This window comes from Phoca vitulina, unplaced genomic scaffold (genome assembly GCF_004348235.1).
Source record: "Phoca vitulina isolate PV1807 unplaced genomic scaffold, GSC_HSeal_1.0 scaffold81, whole genome shotgun sequence".
NCBI classification, from domain to species: Eukaryota; Metazoa; Chordata; class Mammalia; order Carnivora; family Phocidae; genus Phoca; species Phoca vitulina.
The window spans coordinates 2370077-2389836 of NW_022589784.1; the positions used below are offsets into that span (position 1 = coordinate 2370077).

Genomic DNA, 19760 nt, shown 5'->3' on the forward strand with positions numbered 1-19760 from the left:
GGGGTTGGCTTCTGGGGCGGGCCGGGGCATGTAGAAGGGCGGGTTTGGCTCTTGAGAAAGCCAGGTTGGCTTCAGGGTCGGGCGGGGCCTGTGGGAGGACGGCTTTGGCTTCTGGGGGCGGGGCCAGGCATGTGAGAAGGCAAGACTGGCTCCTGGGGGAGGGGCCTGGCACGTGGGAGGGCGGGGTTGGCTCTTGGGGCGGGGCCATGCCCTTGAGAAGGCGGGACTAGCTTCTGGGGCGGGATAGGGTACGTGGGTGGGCGGGGTTTGGCTCCTGGGGACGGGGCTGGGTACTTGAGAAGGCGGAGGTTGGCTCTTGGGGGGCGGGGCCGGTCACGTGGGAGGCTGGGGTTTGTTCCTGGGGGCGGGGCCTGGGTGGGCGGAGACTGTAGGGTCCCACCTGGTCCTGCCTGCGCGCCGCCTGTGCCCACCTGACTCTGTGGGACAGTTTCCTGTGGACTGCCTGATCCTGGCTGAACATCTAGGAGAGACTTTAATGGTCCACGGCGACCTGTTTCCCTATCTGCGCACGTGACTGGTTGTGACTGCAGATGAGCATCACTCCACCTGCGGCTCTTAGTCTCTGACTTTCTGCCTGAGTGTCTAAATGATTATTTCTGTTTGGGTCTTCATGCGTCTGGTGGTCTTTGTCTGTCTACCTGATTCTACCTTTTTGGGTTCATCTATCAGGCACCAACGCTTGCCCTGCCTGTCTCTGGCCCTCAAAACGTTTTATCTTCTAGGACAGAATATATCCCATGGTCCCTATTTGCTTGGCTCTCCCTCTCTTTAAATTATTTTTATTTTTCATTTTTTAAATGTTTTTTAAAGTTTATTTATTTATCATCTCTACACCGAATGTGGGGCTCAAACTCACAACCCCAAGATCAAGAGTCGCATGCTCTACCGACTGAGCCAGCCAGGAGCCCCTCTTTTTTTTTTTAATTGATTTTAATCGATATCAACACTTTAAAATTCGCCTTTTGAAAGTGTGCAGTGAAGTGCTTTATGTTCAAACAATTGTGCAACCATTGCCACTCTCTAATCCAGAACATTCCATCGCCCTACCCTACCCCCAGTCTTCCGTAGTACTCTGCCTGTCTGGAACTATGTCTAGTAGTCTCTCCTTATGATTGTGTGTCTGAATTCGCCTGTGTCTGGTGGTCCCTGGCTGCCTGATTTCTGATTTCTTCCTGTGTGACCAGCCAGCTGGGTCTGACCTGTCTGGTGTGTATGTATGTATGTATGTATTTATATATTTATTTATTTTTTATCCCCATCTCTCCAACTCTGGTCACATGGGCCTGTCTGGGTCTGAATGTATCTGTGCCTGAGTGTGCCCACAGGGCCGTATCTCAGCGCCTGTGTCTGAACGTTTGTCACCTTCTCTCTGCATATCTGATTACAACTCGATCTCACGGTGTCAGCGGCTGGTGGTGTTCTCTAAGCCTGTGCCCTTCACTAGTTCCAGCGAGCAGGACCTGCCCCGCCGACTGCACACCGCCTCTCGGTGTCTGTCGAACCATGCGAGCCACAAACAGCTGTGGAGCTGTGGCTTTCTGAGTGAAGGGGTGGCCACCTGGCTGACGTCATAGTCCGCGGCGGCCGTGCGCTTGTCTTATTGCCTGATCCCTTATTGTCCAGCTGTCTGTCTGAACAGATTACTGGCTGTCTCTCTGTTCTGACTGTCTGACCAGCCATCCAGGGCTCCCAGTCCCCTCTCCTGCGGCACCTGCCCGCCCAGAAAGACCCCGTCGCCCCTCACGCATTCTCCTTCTCTCGGGGCAGGCTGTGCCTTTGTGAAGTTCTCCTCCCACACCGAGGCCCAGGCGGCCATCCATGCCCTGCACGGCAGCCAGACCATGCCGGTGAGTAGGGCCCATCCCGGGCCATGGTGCTGGGCGTGCGGAAGGGGGGAGGGGACAGGGACGAAACCTCTCCCTACTGGTCCCTCCGTCCCGTAGCCTCAGGCTGTTCATCAGCAAGGCACAGGTGGAGAGAGAGGTGCGGGTATGTGTGCGCATGTGAGTGTGCGATTGTGCATGGGTGGAGCATATGAGTGTGTGAGCGTGCACGGGTGTGTGAGTGTGCACGGATGTCCTGCCAGTGTGTGGCGACATGTGTGTGTCTGTGTGTGTTTAAGAGAGAATATGTGAGTGCGTGTGGGTGTGGTTGTCAGTAGGTGATCGGTAATGTGCACAGGAGGTGTGTGTGTGAGAATATGTACGGGTGTGTGTGCTGAGTGGGTGTGTGTGAGTGGATTGTGCGGTGTGCGTGTAGGCGTGTGCGCATGTGTGTTTATACGTGTGTGTGCTGAGCGCGTGTGTCTGTGGGTCTGTCTGGATGATGTTGTGCATCTGTGGGTATATGTGAGGGCAAGTGTGTGAGTGTGTGTGGAGGGGTGAGTGTGTGTGTGAATGTGCGTGTATGCGACTGCATGTGCACATGCGTGATTGTGTGCCTCTGAATGTACTGTGCGAATGCATGTGTGCATCTATATGTGATATGCATGGCGAGTGTAAATGTGTGTGTTTGTGTGGGTGGTGTTTGTGTGTGTGCAGATGTGCGTGAGCGTGCATAGTGAGTCTGCATGTGGATGTGAGTGTGAGCATGCATACTGTGTGTACGTGTGTGAGTGTATGAGCATGTGGGGTGTGTGTATGAGCATGTGTGGTGCGTGAGGTTATGTTTTTAGGTGCGTAAATGTGTGAGCATGCCTGGTGAGTGTGTGTGTGACTGTGTATGAACATGTGTGTGCCTAAGTGTGCATGTGTGTGAACATGTATAAGAGTATGTGTGCATGTGTGTGTGAGCGTACAAGCGGGTGTCCTAGAGGGGCGGGGCCGGAGGGGTGGTTTGGCTTTGTGGAGGCCAGCAGGGGAACGTGGGGCATGGGGCATGACAACAAGGATGGGGGTGGGGGCGCGTAGCCCCAGAGGAGCAGGGGGGGTGGCTGGAGGGGCTGCAGCTGATGGCCGAGGAGCACGGGATTCCTAGGGCAATGAGGAGCCATGGAAGGTTTTGACAGGGCAGGGAAGGGGCCAGGTCAGTTGGAAATGTCCCCTGGGCCAGAGTGGGGATGGGCAGGGGGCAGGCTTGGAGCGGTGAGAGGCTGGGGAGGACCAGCCAGGCCCTGGGAGTAGCCCTGCCCTCTAGAAGGAGTTGCTAGGAGCCACATCGCTGTACATAAGTGTCCGAATCTGCCACAGGGAAGACAGGCCTTAGAGAACCAACTCTCCTCTCAGCTGTTCTCAAAAAGGGGTGTGAGGAGCAGGGCAGCCTCAGAGCCTCCTGTCCCTTGCACTCTGGGCTCTGGGGCCTCAGTTTTAGTCCTTGGAGTGGCAGGATTCGGCTCACCATGAGGTCAGGCTTTCTCATGCACACAGCTGACCAGTGATGGGGCGCATCAGGGAGTGAGCTCTCCAGCAAAGGGGGCATGTCCCCTCTCTGATGGTTGGAGTCTCAGCTGTTCTCAGGTGTGAGTGACAGTTATAGAGTCCTCCACTTGGGTCCCCGTTGTTTCTTCCTGCCAGTTGGACTCTCCATTTTTGAGAGTGTGGCTGATAGTCAGGGTCCTCTACTGTGCCCCAGACGCGACCCCCTGGGCCCGGATGCCCCACCTGTGCCCACAGGCGGCTGCACGGTCAAGTGCGAGACCCAGGATGCTAATCTGTGAGCTGTTCTCGCTGTGACGTGCGTGTCCTGCAGCTACGGGCGCACGGGCAGGACCGGCAGCTGCTGACATCTACGGTGCTCCCCCCGAGGGCCAGAGCTGGCGCGGTTCCAGGAACCCCGAAGTCCTGGCTACCTCCTTCCTTTCCCTCCTTGCTTGCCGCTGCCACTGTAGGGTGCCTCCTCCAGCCTGGTGGTCAAGTTTGCCGACACCGACAAGGAGCGAACACTGCGGCGCATGCAGCAGATGGTGGGCCAGCTGGGCATCCTGACACCATCCCTTACCCTGCCCTTCAGCCCCTACAGTGCCTACGCCCAGGCTGTGAGTGACCCCAGCAGTTGCACTTCTGTCTCCAGCGGGGCTCCCAACACCACTCTGGGGGTCCCGCTCAGTCTCTCTCTCCATCCATGCTCTGTTGGGGGTTCTGCCTCTCTGCTCATCTTCTGTATCGTGCCCAATCTCTCTGACTCACGGTCCTATCCTGGTCATGGTTGAGTCCCCAAATCCAGGCTGATTCCTGAACCCCCACCCCCAGCTGAGCCCCCAACCATGAACTGAGCCCCAGGCCCAAGTTGAACCCTAACTCTGGACTGACACGACCCCATGCTTAGCCCCTGAATCTAGGCTGGGTCTCAAACCCAAAAGGAGCCTCTAAATCGAGACTCCAAACTGAGACCCAGCCCTGGCTGAGTTCAATGTTGGCTGATCCCTGATCCCAAACCAAGTCCAAATTCCTGACTTAGCCCTCATCTCAAGCCTGAGTCCTGATCCTAGACTGAGCCTTGATCCCATGCTGAGCCCCAATTTCTAACTGAGCCCTGACCCCAGCCTGAGCCAAGATAGCCAGTCTGACCCCCTCCCCTCCCAAGTTACTTGAGGACCAGGCCTCCTCCCATGAGTCATGACCTCAGGGTAGGTGTCACCCCTATTGTGCACACTGACTCCCTTTCCACCCCCAGCTCATGCAGCAGCAGACAACGGTCCTGTCCACGTCGGGCAGCTACCTGAGCCCTGGCGTGGCCTTCTCACCCTGTCACATCCAGCAGATTGGCGCCGTCAGCCTTAACGGGCTGCCTGCCACGCCCATCGCCCCTGCCTCTGGTGAGAGTCCGCCAGGGGCCTAAGAATGGGTGGGCAGGGCAGGGCCAGGGCCAGGCTCAGGCTCCCCATGGTGCTCCTCCATTCTGCAGGACTGCACTCACCCCCCCTGCTTGGCACCACTGCCGTGCCCGGACTTGTGGCTCCCATCACCAATGGCTTCGCAGGTGTCGTGCCCTTCCCTGGGGGGCACCCCGCCCTAGAGACTGTGTATGCCAATGGCCTTGTGCCCTACCCAGGTAACTGGAGTGGTCCCCTGGGATCTGGGGAGGGGGCGGGGAGGGTGTCTCTGGGACAAGCATGAGTTCCTATGCCATGGTCCCTGGGAAACAGAGGGAGTCTCAACGGAACAGACGTGAGCTGTGGGCACAGAGAAAGGGCTGTAGCAGGGTGGTTAAAACATGGGAACTTTATATCCAGACATTGCTGGGTTCAAATTCCAGTTCGGGGGTCCCGGATGGTCTCTGCGAGTCTCTGGGCCTCAGTTTCTTCACCTGGGAAATAGGGCAGATGACATCAGTCATCTCAGGAGGTTGCACTGACAGTGAAATTAGCATGTCAAATGCTTAACACATCGCCTGTACCAAGAACAGCACCATCAATCTGAATTATTAATCGTCACTATTTAGGAAGATATCAGTACCCATATTCATTCATGCATCCATCCATTCAGTATTAGCCATGCACCGAATTAGGCTGGGCCCTACCTTTGTGAAGCAGAGGTCCCACCTTTCCTGACACTATACCAGTCCCCAGGCAAGCCTCCTCCGACACCTTGCTTAGGTGAAGTCATCTGCATTTCCACCATCGAGGAGAATTTATTTTTATTTTGAAATGATTGGAACTCACGGGGAGTTTCAAAAATAGTACGGAGAGGTCCCGGTCCCTCCAACCCAGCCCCCCCCCCCCCATGCTAACAGCTTACATAACCCGAGCACATTGTCGAAACCAGGAAGCTGACATTGGTACAATACAATGAACTCAACAGGAGTTGGACACCTTATTCAGACTGAACCACTTTCTGTGTGCACTCGTGTGTGTGTGTGGGGGGGGTCTGTGCCATGTTATCACAGGTATAGTAGATTTGTGTAACCACCACCAAAATCAAGACACAGAACTGCTCCTTCTCCATGGGGTGATTCGTTCATGTGACCCCTTTATGGTAAACCCCCCCCACACACACACACCCCCACCCTCTAGTAACCTCTCTCCATTTGAGCAGAATCTTTTGGCTAAAATTTCCCCCTGATGCACCAGCTCTAGTGGTCTGGACAACCTCTCCCCTCCCCTTACCTCCTCCCCTGGGAGCCATTGGGAGGTCACAGCCACATGGGTGATCCATGGGGTGTCTGATGAGTGAGGCTTGGAGTGGGAGAGAGGGAAACGGATGGGGGTGGAGGGTGATCAGGAGCAGAGGCCTGCAGTCCTGGAGAATCCAGAGAATAAAGGGGAAGAGCAAGGGGTTCCGGATGGGGACAGAGAGATGGGGGTGATGGTTAAACCTCTCTGGAGTCCTGTTCGACTTCTGCCATTTCCTATCTGAGTGGCCCTGTGCCAGTTGCTTCACCTCTCTGAACCTCAGTTTTCCTGCCCGTAAAATGGGGACCATACCTGTAAAAAGTTTATGCAGAGGTGAAGCTGGGGCGGATGTTTGTTGCTCTCCTTCTGGGTCCTAAGTATCGGGGGTGGATGGAAGATCTGCTGCCCCCGTCCCACTCAGCCCCTCCGTCTGCCCCGCAGCTCAGAGCCCGACCGTAGCCGAGACCCTCCATCCCGCCTTCTCCGGAGTCCAGCAGTACACAGGTACGGGGGCAGTCCGGCCCAGTCTCGGGCGTGGCCCCGCCCCCTTGGCCCTGGCTTTCTTCCTGTCTAGCCCCTCCCCCTTAGCCACAACCCCCTTCTGGCCCCGCCTCTCAAGGGCCGCCCGTTCGTTTGGCCTTCCCTCTTGCACCTAGCCACGCCTCCTACTTCTAGCCCTGGCCCAATCCCAGGTTTTGGCCCCACCCCTCCCCGCCCCTTGCAGCGTCTGGTCCCGCCCCTCATATCCTGCCCCGTTTCTGCCAGGGCCCCGCCCTCAGCCATGGCCCTGCCCCTCAAGCTCTGGCCCCACCCACTCTGATCTTGTGTGGCCTTGGCCCCTCCTTCAGGCCCGCCCTTGGTTGTGGCCACGCCCCCTCCTGATGCCAGGCATTGACCCCACCCCCTCGTGGCTCTGCCCCACTCTTCCCTGTGCCTTGGCCCCTCCCCTAGGCCCGCCCTCCGCCGCGGGCGCGCCCCGCCTCCCTCCCAAGACCGCCGTGGCCCCGCCCCCGCCCGCCCCGGGCCGCCCACCGGCCTCACACCCGCCTCCGCCCTGTGTCTCGCTCCCGGTCTCCGCAGCCATGTACCCCACCGCGGCCATCACGCCCATCGCGCACAGCGTCCCCCAGCCGCCGCCCCTCCTGCAGCAGCAGCAGCGAGAAGGTGAGGGGGCCGCGACCTCCCCCGGGCGCCAGCCCCGCCCTCTGACCGCCCCCTCCACCTCCAGGACCCCTGGCCTGGCCTGGCGCGCGGCCTCGGGGAACCGCGGCTAAGAGCGCGGCCGGGTGGCCGGACAGACCTGGGTTCGAGTTCTGGCGCGGCCCCTGGGTGTTCTGGGGGAACTGAATCACCCTCTCTGAGCCTCGGCTCCCTCCTCTGGAAAGTGGGAACCGTAGGACTAGCGGTGACCCCACCCCCCCAGCCGCCCTCTCCAGGACTGGACGATTCTCTGAATTTTTGGAAAGGACGCTCGTCTTGAGGTCGGGCGGGGGGCGATACGAGGTATCTCGGGGAAACTGAGGCCTCGCCAGTAAAGTGGAAAGAGGGAGGAGTTAGATCCTGGAGTCCGACAGTCGGGATTCAGATCCACCCAGTTCTGACTGTGACATCGTAAGGAAAGCTTCACTTCACTGCCCTGTGCCTCAGTTTCCTCTTCTGCAACAGGAGCGACCATCTGGGTCAAGAGGCCTTACTAGGAAGGAGGCAGGGACGTTCCTGACACACAGTGCGGCTCAGCACCCAGGAAAGCCCTTTCCCTTGTCCATCCAGCTAGTGGGGGTGGGGGAGAGGTGACCAACTCGCCCCATGGCCAGGGGAACTCCGCAGTTGGCCTGGCCTGCAGACCGAGTTCTTTGGGGCTCTGCCCCACTTCTCCCTTGCCCTTGGCCCTTGGAAGGGGGCACTGCCAGGATACAGGAGCTGAGCTTTGGAGGCGAGCCCTAGGCTGAGGGGTCCCCAGCTCTGCCAACCAGCTGCTACCCCGTTCTCCGTCAGATTTTATATCTCCAGGGGGCTCTGTGGTTAAAGTCACAGACAGAACAGGCATGAGGACTTGGCAGCTCCAATGTGACTTTCAGTGACCTCCCAGCACCCCCGGGACCCCCCACCCAGGGCGGGCCAGTGCGAGCTTCAGAGAGGGCCCAGCTGCCTCGGGTCACTGTTTTGTGGATGGCTCGGACCTGGGTGTCTCCCTCCCCGGTCCCTGCTCCACCTTCCCTCCACCTGGGCTGAGGGGGTAAAAGCTAGTGCAGAGGCGGTCAGCGCTGCTGTAACTCACGACCAGCGCTCTGGAGAGTGCCCACAGCATGCAGAACAATCCGCAAGACTCCTGCTTGCACCATTCCAAACCTCTGTCCGTGACATGTCAAAGCAAAACTAAAGACGGAGCCCTAATAAAAATGGTAGCACGGTGTTATGCACGTGAGCAGGTTAAAAAAATACGCTCAGTGTGGCATTTTATCCTGGCAAAGAGCTCAGGTTTGCACGTGGAGGTGGCATTGGTGGGAAGGGTTGCAGCCGCGGGCTGCTGCGAAGTGGCGGAAAGAGGCTTGTCTGAAGTCAGGCGGGGTGTCGTAACCCCGGGCGGATGGGGACGCGTGTGGCTCACGACACACCTGGGGAGCTGAGGGAGTGGTAGGCGTTCCCGCTGTGTGTTCTCCTGAGGTCCGACTCAGCTGGGTGCGGCCTTCTGCATTCACCCCGTGTTTCCTGGAGATGAGGTAGCGCACAAGCACACCTAACATTTGTGTTGCGGTCAAGACTGCGCGGTCCGAATCAACCACGATGATCGCCTTGGGACACACTTGCATTTTAAAAACAAGCGTTCGTAGAGCTGTGGACCTAATCAGGAAGGTGAGGGTTGGATGTCAGTGGGACACTGGACAAAATCCAATCTTGGATTTTGTATTTCCTGGGGTGGAGAATACTCATTTCCAGGCCGAAGGGGATTCTTGGTGGTTGGGGGGGTTCCCCGCGTTTTGTGGGGGCATGGGAGAAGGTCATCTGTTGGTTTGGGATTAGGGGCAGGTTTGGAGACTGTTCATGGCTTCAGATAAGAAGGTTTTTAAATTTGATTGTTATTTATAGATTTTACATTACTCGTGCATTGGGGATTATTTGGGGAGGGGATGGTTTTGAGAGTTAGCTGTGCTTTTAAAAAAGTATTTCTGGTTGGTATAGTATATCATTTAAAAATTCCCAGGTGGGGGCGGGGATCGCCTGGCTGGCTCAGTCAGTAGAGGACATGACTCTCGATCTCAGGGTCGTGAGTTGGAGTGCCACACTGGGCATGGAGCCTACTTAAAAATAAATAAAAATATAATAAAATTACCAGGGGGTTTGGGGGCTAGATAATTTTTTTTTATCTTACTTGACTTTATTTTTATGTCATGTGGGTTTTGAAAATTATTCAAGGTTTGGAGGATTATCCATGGTTTTGAAAACTAGATATTTGGGGTTTGGGACCAGGGAATGACTTGTCTTACTTTATTCTGTGATCATCGGACTTGTAAAACATGAACATTTTATTTTAAAACCAGTCTTAGATTTACAGAATTAGTGCAAAGATAGAGCAGAGTGTCCGCATACCCCACATACAATTCATCTGATGTCGTAAATGGTCTGGAGTTTCCGGTGTAGGGATTTTTCAGGGGTTTCCGGTTGTCTGGGATTTGGGGATTATCCAGGTTCTGGCATTGAGGGATTTATCTCAGTTTTGCGGGGAGGGACCATCTGAATTTTGTAAATTATCTGGGACCTGAGGATCATCAGAGGTTCGGTGTACCTGAGTGTGGCATTAGACAGGCGAGGGTAAGCGCGCCCTGCCTCCCCTCCCCGCCTTTCCACGCCCCTGCTTCCTGGTGTCACGGGCACCCTCCCCCAACAGCTGGAGATGCCAGAGGTGGGCTCCAGTCCCGCGCCCCTCCCCCGGGGGGGTCCGCCTCCTCTCCTTGGGGGCTTTATGTCTTTCTCTCCCCCACCTGCAGGTCCCGAAGGCTGTAACCTGTTTATCTACCACCTCCCCCAGGAGTTTGGAGACACGGAGCTGACGCAGATGTTCCTGCCCTTCGGCAATATCATCTCCTCCAAGGTGTTTATGGATCGGGCCACCAACCAGAGCAAATGTTTTGGTGAGTACCCGCTGCAGGCACCCCTTCCTGCTTGCCAGCCCCCTCCCCGACTCCGCCCGCCAAGGAACAGGGGCGTGGGAGGGTGTGGTCCAAAGAATAACATTTAGAAGTTAGAATGAGCACTTATTAAGCACCTACTGTGTGCCAGGCACCATGCTGGGTGCTGGTACAGAGCAGTGAAGGAAGCCAACAAAATTCCTGCCTTCCAAAGCTCGCAGTCTTGCTGCACTGCCCAACAGAATTTTCTCCACCCGCGGAGATGTTCTCTACACCTCTGCCGTCTGAGCCATCAGCCACACGTGGCCACCAGGCACCTCAAGTGTGGCAGCTCAACCACAGAACCGAAGGTGTAGTTTTCATGAATCTAAATCTAAAATACCACCTGTGGCCAGCGACCAGGGAGTCAAAAAGCACAGGTTTACGGGTAGGAGGTGGGAATAAACAAGGCAGGACATAGGCCAGGGGGTTATAATGGCATGAAGAACACCATCACCATCTACTCCTAAGGACATAGAAGCTGGTATGCAGGAGGTGATGTTTCAGCTGAGACCCAAATAATGAGATTTCCCAGCCCCAGGACGTCGGGGTACAGGGTTCTGGGCAGAGGGAGCATCACATGCAAAGGTCCTGGGGCAGAACTAGGCCTGGTGTGTTGGAGGGCCAGCCAGGAGGCCCATGTGGCTGGAGCAGAGCGAGTGAGGGGGAGAGAGGGAGGAGGGGAGGGCAGGGAAGGGACAGGGCAGGGAGGGGATGGGGCAGGGAGGGGACGGGGCAGGTCGTGCGGGGCCTTGGACGCCTCCAAGTCCACACAGCAGCGAAGAGGCAGAACCTAGACTAGAACCAGTCTGTTTGACTCTAAAATGTGGACTCTTAATCCCACCCTGTTGTATTCAAAAGGCCAACCGTTGCCTATTTAGTAAGCACCTCCTGTATGCACTCAATATCCAACCATGAAATACAAGAATTGCCCCAATTTAGCGAGGGAGGACGAGAGGCACAGAGTGGTCAAATAGCACACTTGAGGTCACACCAATAAGGGTCCCTGCCCGTGCCCAGGCCCCTCCTCAGGATCCTGCTTGCAGGACAAAGAAGGCAATGCGTGGAGGACCACCCTCAATCCCTCTCAACAGTGAGGAGTCCTATGCCTTCTCTGAGCCTCAGTTTCCTGATCAGTATGGTGGGGGACAGGTGTTAGGGGAGATGCTAGATGTGAAGACGTCCCCCCCCCAGCTCCACATTCCCCCATAGCTCCCCAGTGGGCCCCTGCAAGACCGTTCAACCCTGCCCCGCCGTCTCTCCACCTGACCCTCCACGCGGCCTCTCACACAGAGCTCAGGGATCCCCGCCTCAAATGCTTGTGCATGCCGTCCCTTGCCTCAGAGGGTCCCTGGCCCCTGTGGCCTCCACACCATCCCGGGAAGCCTGTGAGGACCAAGAAGTGAGGGGCAGGAGTAGGGCAGGGTGGCCTGGGGTGGCAGGTGGAGGGATTGGGGCTGATGGAAGCTTGAGGAGCACCAGGCTAGGATGTTTCCGATTGCCTGGTGGGAGGGGGGGAGATGGGGGTAGGGAGACAGAGAGAGACAAAGAGAGAGATAGAGAAAGAGAGATAAAAGGCAGAGAGAGGAAGAGGACAAGAAGGACAGAGAGAAGAGACACAAGGACACTCACACAGAGACAGAGAGTCCGATTCACGGTCAAGATCCCAGATGGATAGCGGTTCGCATCCAGGGTCTGGAAGGAGGCAGGCAGCCAGGATGGGGAGGGAGGGAGAATGTGGCCCTCCCAGGACCCCCAGAGGCCTCACCTGTCCCCTCCGCCTGTGGGAAGTCTCAGCAGAGCAGGCCCCAGGTAAGGAGCAAGCACCCCATCCCCAGAGGCATGCAAGTCCAGAGGGTGTCAGAACCAGGCCCCGGGCTGCTGTGTGTACTCTGGCGCGCCCTCCTAACTCCCTGGGCCCATCTGCCCCTGCGAGCGCACACCCCCCGCCCCCAGGACCCCGCGAGCCGGGAAGCCGGGGCCGCAGCACTGGAGGATGCGGAGGACGCCCACGTTGCCCACCATCGCGGGTCCACCCCGGTCTCCGCAGGCTTCGTGAGCTTTGACAACCCGGCCAGCGCGCAGACGGCCATCCAGGCCATGAACGGCTTTCAGATCGGCATGAAGAGGCTCAAAGTGCAGCTGAAGCGGCCCAAAGACCCGGGACACCCCTACTGACCGCGCCCACAGCCGCCCGGAGGCTGCGGGCCTGGCCCAGGTGAGCCGCCAGGCGGCCCCACCCACACCCCGCCCCCACCCTGTCTTGGCCAAACACCCCCTCATTCTCCAAACCCTCCCCAGCCCCGGGGGATGCTGCTGGAGGCCACGAGGAGCCCCCAGGTTGGGTTGGTGAGGACAGAGCTAGACTAGAGTCACCCCCCATTCCCCTTTCGGTCAGGGCTGGGACAGAAGGTGTAACCAGGGTCCAGGGGTGGTTGGGGAATCCTTCCAAAAGAAGGCTTTGAAGGATGAATAGAAGTTCGCCTGAGAGGCCAGGTTTGGTCTGGGGTGGGGTGGGCTGTGGGGAGGGGCATCTGTCCTGTCCTATGAATCTCACAGCTGGGCCCCTGTCATAGCTCCTTATTTGGTGTAATTCATGCTCAGTGGACTGGTGAGAAAGCGGAATGTTTGCCCTGCTCACCAGCATGCCCCCCAAAAAAAGATACCCCCAAACACATCCCCAAGAGTGTATTTTGCCATCAGAGAGAACAACTTTATCAACAACTAAACACCTTCTTCGGGGAATGAACAGTGAGCCTAAGGGGCCAGTGGGGAAACGTAACTGACCGCAAACCTTGACGAGCCTCATCTGTGGAATGGGTTCGTGAAAGTCGCCTCCCGAGAGGCAGCAGGGAGGATCCGCTTGGGGATGCGGTGTTTTCCCAGCCGAGCCCAGGACCCGCCACCTGGAAAGCTCTTGATCATTTGTTTTTTCTTTTTTCAATCACGAGCGCCGTCATCATCAAAGCGCCGCGCCTGGGGTCTGGCGCGAAGTAGGTGCTCAGTTAGGGGCTGCTCATGCTTTTCAGACCCCTTCAAATCAGCACCCACAGATTCGCGGGTATTCAGTCGCGGGATCAGGCAACTAACAGACGCCCCGTGCACCTGAACACTCTGGGACAGCAAATCCTTACTGAGCACCTACTATGCGCTAGGCTCTGTTTCCAGCGCTTGGGGACACAGCTGTGAATGACCAGAAACGGGGCGGGGGTTGGAGGGGGAGCTGCCTCTGTGGAGCTTCAGTGGCAGGGAGCGGGGGAAGGGAGACAAGAATAAACACAACTCTTGGCCCCAGGTTGCGGGAGGAAATGGGCTCAGCGACCCAAAGTCCCTTCCCAGGCAGTTTGTTGGCCTCCGAATCTGGAAATGGACTCTTTCTCTGAAAAGATAGGGGCCCTTGGGTTCCCAGAACCCAGCCTGGCCAGGGCAGGGGGTATGGGTGGGAGGCGATGTCGTAGGCCAGCAGGCCCCGCATCACCGCACCCTAACGCCCCTCCCTTCTCCGCCAGGTGAGGGGCCTTCCCACCCCAGGAGGGCTTCCCGCTTCCAACCGATCCCGGACTTTTCCGTAAATTACAACCGAGTTTGGACACCAGCCCTCCCTCTCCTCTCCCGTCTCCCTTGCCCCCCCATCCCCTAATGTGAAACACTACTGAAGGCCACGTGGAGCGGGGAGGGGGCTTCGTGGTCTGCCCCAGCACTGGGGGGAGGGGGCTCCTGAGTTGGGGGCTAAGGGGTTCACCGCCCCCCTCCTTGGTGGCTACCCAAACTAAATCACAACTTTTCCTATATATATATATGCATATATATATAGAGCCATAGACAGTATATATATTTTTTGAGTATAGATCATGGGACCAAACTTTTCCGACTTCCTTCCATCCAAGAGAAGGTGACCCTGGCCCGGTCACTCAGCAGGGACATAAGAAGGGCTGAGGATGACCGGGCAGCCCAGTGTCTCCCCATCTCCCGCTGTCATGTCAGACCAGGGCACCGAGAAGCACTGGGAATCATCAGCCAACGCGATATACCTCCAGGACTTTGGGCCCCTGCCGCCGACGGCTCTCGCAGGCCTTTGGGCTCAGCCAGCTCGAGTGTCCCTGGTCTTAGCTGCAGCTTCTGGAACCCCTACCCCCTCCCTCGCCCCAGGGCCCTGCCTTCCCCGATGTAGGCACAAAAGAGACCCCCCCCCACCTCCCCCCGTCATAGCCTTACTCATGTGACCAATAGCCCTTAGCTTTCCGTCAGGGGCAGACAGGGTCGGGGGAGCCCCCCGCCCTTCGTGCCCCCTCCCAAGGGCAGGCAGCCACCCTCCCTGCCTTCGGATCACCAGCCTGGAGTTCACGATCTCATGACCAGATTGCCAAGCGCGTTGGACAAGCCAACCTGCACTGGCCCAGCACCCCTTTACCAGAGATACCTCTACAAATAATTTTTTTTTTTTAATTTTGGTCTTTCTGAGCAGATACAAAGAAGAAAAGAGAACAAAATGGGGAAAAAAATCAGACGACAGTGGATTTTTGTTTCCTAGTCGGGGCGGGGAGGGAGGTCTTGCGGGGGCGTCTCTGTATAACTACTCAAACCGTGAAAACCCACTTTGAAGCACAGAGTCAAGTTCGTTGGACGTCAATAGGGCCTCTTGCCAAATGAGGCACCAGAGAACTTAATAAGCTCAAGAAAAAAAAAATTTGTAAAGAAAAAAAACAGCATTCCCTTTTGTTTCTACCAAAATGTGTTGACTGACCCAGAAAAAAAAAAACAAAAACAAAAACAAAAAACACAAAAAAACCACATAGCAAAAAAAAAAAAAAAAAAAGGAAAAGAAAAAAAAAATCTTATGACCAACTTGTTTCGATATTCCAGAGTTTGATAATTGTTCCGAGACACTCTAGCGTGCCTGTGTCCCGTGCGTCTGCGTGTGCAAGCGCGTGCCCAGGGGCCACGAGGGGGCCTCGTCCGCGTCCCCGGCACCTGCCAAGCCCCCGCCGGGCCTGCTTGGGAGTGCGTGGTGGTGCGCAGTGGCGTGTGTCCTTCTGGTCCATGTTTACCGGCTGTAAATACCATTTTTATACTCCACATCGAAGACCTACGTGATTTGTACGATGTACTTTATTTCTGCTACGAGTAATTTCATGAAGTTTCAACTTGCAAACCGACTTTTGGAGACAAACCGCCACACACACACACAGAAAAGGAAGACGAGAAAGGGACTTAGAGGGAACTTTGGGTTGACTTGGTTTGAATTTCTGGCTGGAGAGATCCTTGTCACTGTGGCGTGTTCAGGTGAGAAGCTGCGAGCATCATCTTAATGTCCAAACGCCTCTCTTTGGTCTGGAGAAACTGAAAGTTTATTTAATAAAAGTTTTACTTGCTAAAGGACCGGGTCCTCCCTTATTTGCCCTCTCCTCGTCGATAAAGACCGAGCGCGTCTGGCCCGAGTTGCCTGGGCAGGAGGAAAACCCCAGATTTCAAGTTAGGGGATGCAGGAGGAGATATTCCAAGAATACTCCCGTGACCAAGATTCCCTCTGATTCGTCCAGAAGTGGAGGAGATAGGACTCTTCCTTCTCCAGGAGAGCAGGTGCCTGTGATGATGGATTCACATGCTTATTCAGTCCGCAGACACCTGCCGAACCCCTTCTGTGCGCCGGGGTGGCTCTGGTCTCTGCCCTCACGGAGGCGGCCCCGCGGAGCAGAGAGACACTCTACAATATGCATTTTCTTTAAGTCGAGGTAGAATTCACATAACATTCACCATTTTTACCATTTTAAAGTCTACAATCCAGTGGCATTAAGTACATTCACAAGGTTGTGCAGCCACCACGTGTGCCTAATTCCAGGACATTCTGACCCAAAGAGGCAACCCCCGTCCTGTGAACAGTCGCCTCCCTCTCCCCAGCCCCCGGCCCCCACGAGCCCCTTTCCCGTCGGTGAATGAGCCTGTTCTGGACGCGTCACACACGTGGACTCACACACCTTGTGGGGGGCAGTGTGTGTGGGCACCTCGCTCCAGCACCTCAGACAGAACAAGGCCAGTTGGGGTGGGAGCTGGAAAGCTGAGTCTGAATCCGCCTGGAAGGGTTTTCTGGGTGGAAGGAACAGCCTGGGCAAAGGCTCAGAGGCTGAGATGTTGTGGAGGTTGGACGGTCAGCCAAGATGCAGCACTGGCTGGAGAAACAGATGTAGAGGTGGGAGGGACTCAGCTACAGAGGGCCTCTGGTGATTAAGCAGCTACCAAGTGCCAGACTTTGTCTCCACCCTCCAAAGGCCCCAGTCAAGGAGGAAGGTGGGCAAAAAACCAGAAGTGCCCAGCCCTGCAGGAAAAAGTAATTCCAGAGGGTGCTACAAGTTGTAACTACAATGAGATGAACAAATCTGGGCTATTATCTTGAGGGTAATGAGGAACCACAGAAGGGCTCGGAGCAGGGGAGAGGCATGATCATACTTGGGTACGAGAAGGTCACCAGGGTGACCTCCATGCTGCTGCTGGGATGCAAATCAGCACTCTGGAAGATAATGTGGCAGGACAATCGTCCTACCAAGCGTTTACTAAGCACTTACGATTTGCCAAGCATTGTTTCAAGCCTGAGTCATACACGACAGTAGCCACTAACCACATGTAGCTATTTAGAGGTAAATCAATTTACAAAATTATAAATTCACTGGGCCAAATGAAGCCACATTGCAAGGACTCAAGAGCTGTATGTCCATCACTGCATGAAGTTCTTGTGGATAGCATGGTGCTGAGCGTTCTCTATGACTTAACTCACGTAACCTGCCACCACCCTGTGATGGGTGTCCTGATGACAGCCCCGTTCTAGGAGTTACTACTAAACTGAGGCCCAGAGAGAGTAAGTGGCTGCCAGAGGCAGCTCAGCAGGAAGGGAATCCCGGCCCTCTACCTGGCTCTTACCCACTTCCCTGCAGTACGTAGTGGCTAAAATTTAAATATATTAGATTGTAATTCAAGCTATTATTTGTAATACTCCAACTGAAGCTTTTGAGTGTAACTCAAAGTTGTTGAACGTGTGGAATGTACGTCCTTGCAATACAGCAGTTCTGGCTGGTGTGTCCACGGAGTGAACAGGCGTATGCCTGACATGGCCGAGCCCTCCTGTGATGTCGGTGTTCATCGGGGGGATAGGCTAAGTGACAGGCAGCGTGTATCAGTTAGTTATTGCTGCATAACAAATACCACCACCACCACCCCCCGCAATTTAGCAGCTTAAGGCAACACACGTTTATTTTCTCAGGGTTTCCATGGTCAGCAATCCAGGAGCAGACGTAACTGGGTGGTCCTGGCTCGGGGTCTCTCATGAGATTGTGGTCAGCACATAGGCCAGCTGGGGCTGCCTCATCTGAAGGCTGGACCGGGGCGGGAGGAGCTGTTCCTGCCGGCTCCCTCGCGGGGCTGCTGGTGGGAGGGAGGCCTCAGCTCCTCCCCACGTGGGCCTCTCCGTGGGGCTGCTCATGACCTGGCAGCTGGCTTCCCTGTGACCCAAAGGAGGAGTGGGGGAGGGACAGAAAGAGAGAGAGAGAGAGAGGGAGGGAGGATGCTGCCTTCTATGGTCTGTCTCCAGGTCACACACCATCACCTGTGCCTCATCCATGTGGCTGTCAGAGAACACAACCCTCTCCAGGCCACATCATCTGATGAAAAGAGATTTGCAGAAAAGTACAGCAGGAAATATCGTGTGTGTGTGTGTGTGTGTGTGTGTGTAAAATATGCATTCTGTCCAGGGACGTGTGTATGATCGTAAGGATGAGGAGGACTAGACATGTATTCACCAGGATGTTGAAGGAGGAGGCTTTGGGGGAGTGAGAAACTGGGGGTCAAGAGGACGAACAGTTGAGACTTACCTGCGATCATTATGGGGTTAATATATTCAGGCATTATTTAGGAAATTAAGAATTCATTTTAAATACATTTTGTGAAGATGCAAGAATGGAAAAGGCAGGTATGGGAGGCATTTTGGGAAAGTGCCAACATTTCACATGACTGCTCCACATGGCAAAGGCCAGCAACCAGTGAGGAGCTGAGTCCTGCCAACAACCACACAAGTTTGGAAGTGGGTCTTTCCCCCGTCGAGGCTTCACATGAGACCCTGCCCTGGCCAAGCCCTTGAGTGCAGCCCATGAAAGGCCAGGAAGCAGACAGAGAGCCCAGCTAAGCACCCTCAGATTCCTGACTCACAGAAACTCAGATAATGAATGGTTTAAGCCACTAAATTATAAGACTCCCAATCTTTTTTTAATTAATTTTTTTTATTAATGTGACAGAGAGAGAGAGAGAGGGAATATGAGCAGGGGAGAGAGGCAGAGGGAGAGGGAGAAGCAGACTCCTCGCTGAGCCAGGGTCCTGATATGGGGCTCGATCCCAGGACCCTGAGATCATGCCCTGAACTGAAGGCAGATGCTTAACCATCTGAGCCACCCAGGTGCCCCAAGATTCCCAGTCTTAAAGAGAACTTCGACACAGTTCAGATCCCCACAATCGTTTCCAAAGAACTGGACAAACTGATTCTCAAAGTCATGCAGATAATTGAATTGTAAAGGAAGCCAGACCAGAATGTGCCAAAACGAAAGGCTGGTTATTGGGCACATGCTGCCTGCCGGGCACAGTTCCCTAAACCAGCATGCCATCGATGCCCGTGGGTTTTATCTCCTTCCTTATTCCCTGGAGCCTAGCCCAGGGTTTGAATCCCAGTTATGACACTTGTCAGGACAGTGGCCGATCCCTCGGCTCAGATCTCTCAGTGTCACCCCTCTGCAAAATGAGGTTAATCGGGCACCCCGTTTTGAGGGTTGTTGTGGGAATGAACGAGTTAATATTTAGAAAGCCCAGCCGGGCGCTACTCAAGTGTCAAATCAATCCCTTTGAAAGTTTCCAAAGGCTTCATCCCAGGATACCAGCAGGGGGCAGCAGAGACCCACGCCTTCGTCCAGTATTGGCGTCACCATTTTGAAAGACCGCAAGCATTTATTGAGCACCCACTGTGTGCCCCGCACTGCTCTGGGGGCTGAGGGAGGTGGTGAAGAGAGACCCCTGGGCTCTCTGCTGGGACACAAAAGCCACCCTGTCCAAATTTCTTAACCTGTCCCTTAAAGCCGTTGGGGTCAACCCCACCTCCCATCTGGCCTTGCTCCTTTGTAGGCTGAATGCGGTCCGGCCACCCGGCCTTCGCCCTCCTTCCCGCCCCGGGTCCTGAGATGCTGGATTGGGACGGAGGCACACGTGATCTTCTGAGCCCAGACAACAGCACTGGCCATCCTGGAGAGGGAGGTATTAGCCATGTCCTAGTGACGGAACAGGGGCCCTTCGACTCAGAGGACGCAAGCAGGGTGCATGGTGATCAAACTAGGGTACCATGGGTTAGGGTTAGGGTTAGGGTTAGGGGACGTGCACTCGCAGGCCCCCCTCTGGGTTCCCAGGACCTAATGAGCGAGTCAAGGTCTGCTTGCCCTCGGGCCGCCTCTTTCTCTCTCCAGACTTCAGTTTCCTCATCTGTAAAATGGGACTCGTGA

General features: G+C 55.7%; 1 protein-coding gene across 10 annotated transcripts in view; it reads left to right on the plus strand.

The window, feature by feature from the left end:
- CELF5 (CUGBP Elav-like family member 5) overlaps positions 1 to 15612 on the plus strand; it is a 50342-nt gene extending 34730 nt beyond the window's left edge. For 5 of the 10 annotated variants that reach the window (XM_032394587.1, XM_032394589.1, XM_032394596.1 and 2 more), the window contains 9 exons: positions 1789 to 1868; positions 3848 to 3994; positions 4633 to 4774; positions 4864 to 5010; positions 6512 to 6574; positions 7151 to 7234; positions 10057 to 10200; positions 12287 to 12454; positions 13746 to 15612. In XM_032394587.1, coding sequence (XP_032250478.1) covers positions 1789 to 1868; positions 3848 to 3994; positions 4633 to 4774; positions 4864 to 5010; positions 6512 to 6574; positions 7151 to 7234; positions 10057 to 10200; positions 12287 to 12414 — 935 coding nt within the window. In that variant the 3' untranslated portion in view covers positions 12415 to 12454; positions 13746 to 15612. Of the gene's footprint in view, positions 1 to 1788; positions 1869 to 3847; positions 3995 to 4632; positions 4775 to 4863; positions 5011 to 6511; positions 6575 to 7150; positions 7235 to 10056; positions 10201 to 12286; positions 12455 to 13745 lie in introns of those variants that run through there. The other 5 variants (XM_032394591.1, XM_032394597.1, XM_032394588.1 and 2 more) reach the window with 4 other exon arrangements.
- The last annotated feature ends 4148 nt before the right edge of the window (positions 15613 to 19760 follow it).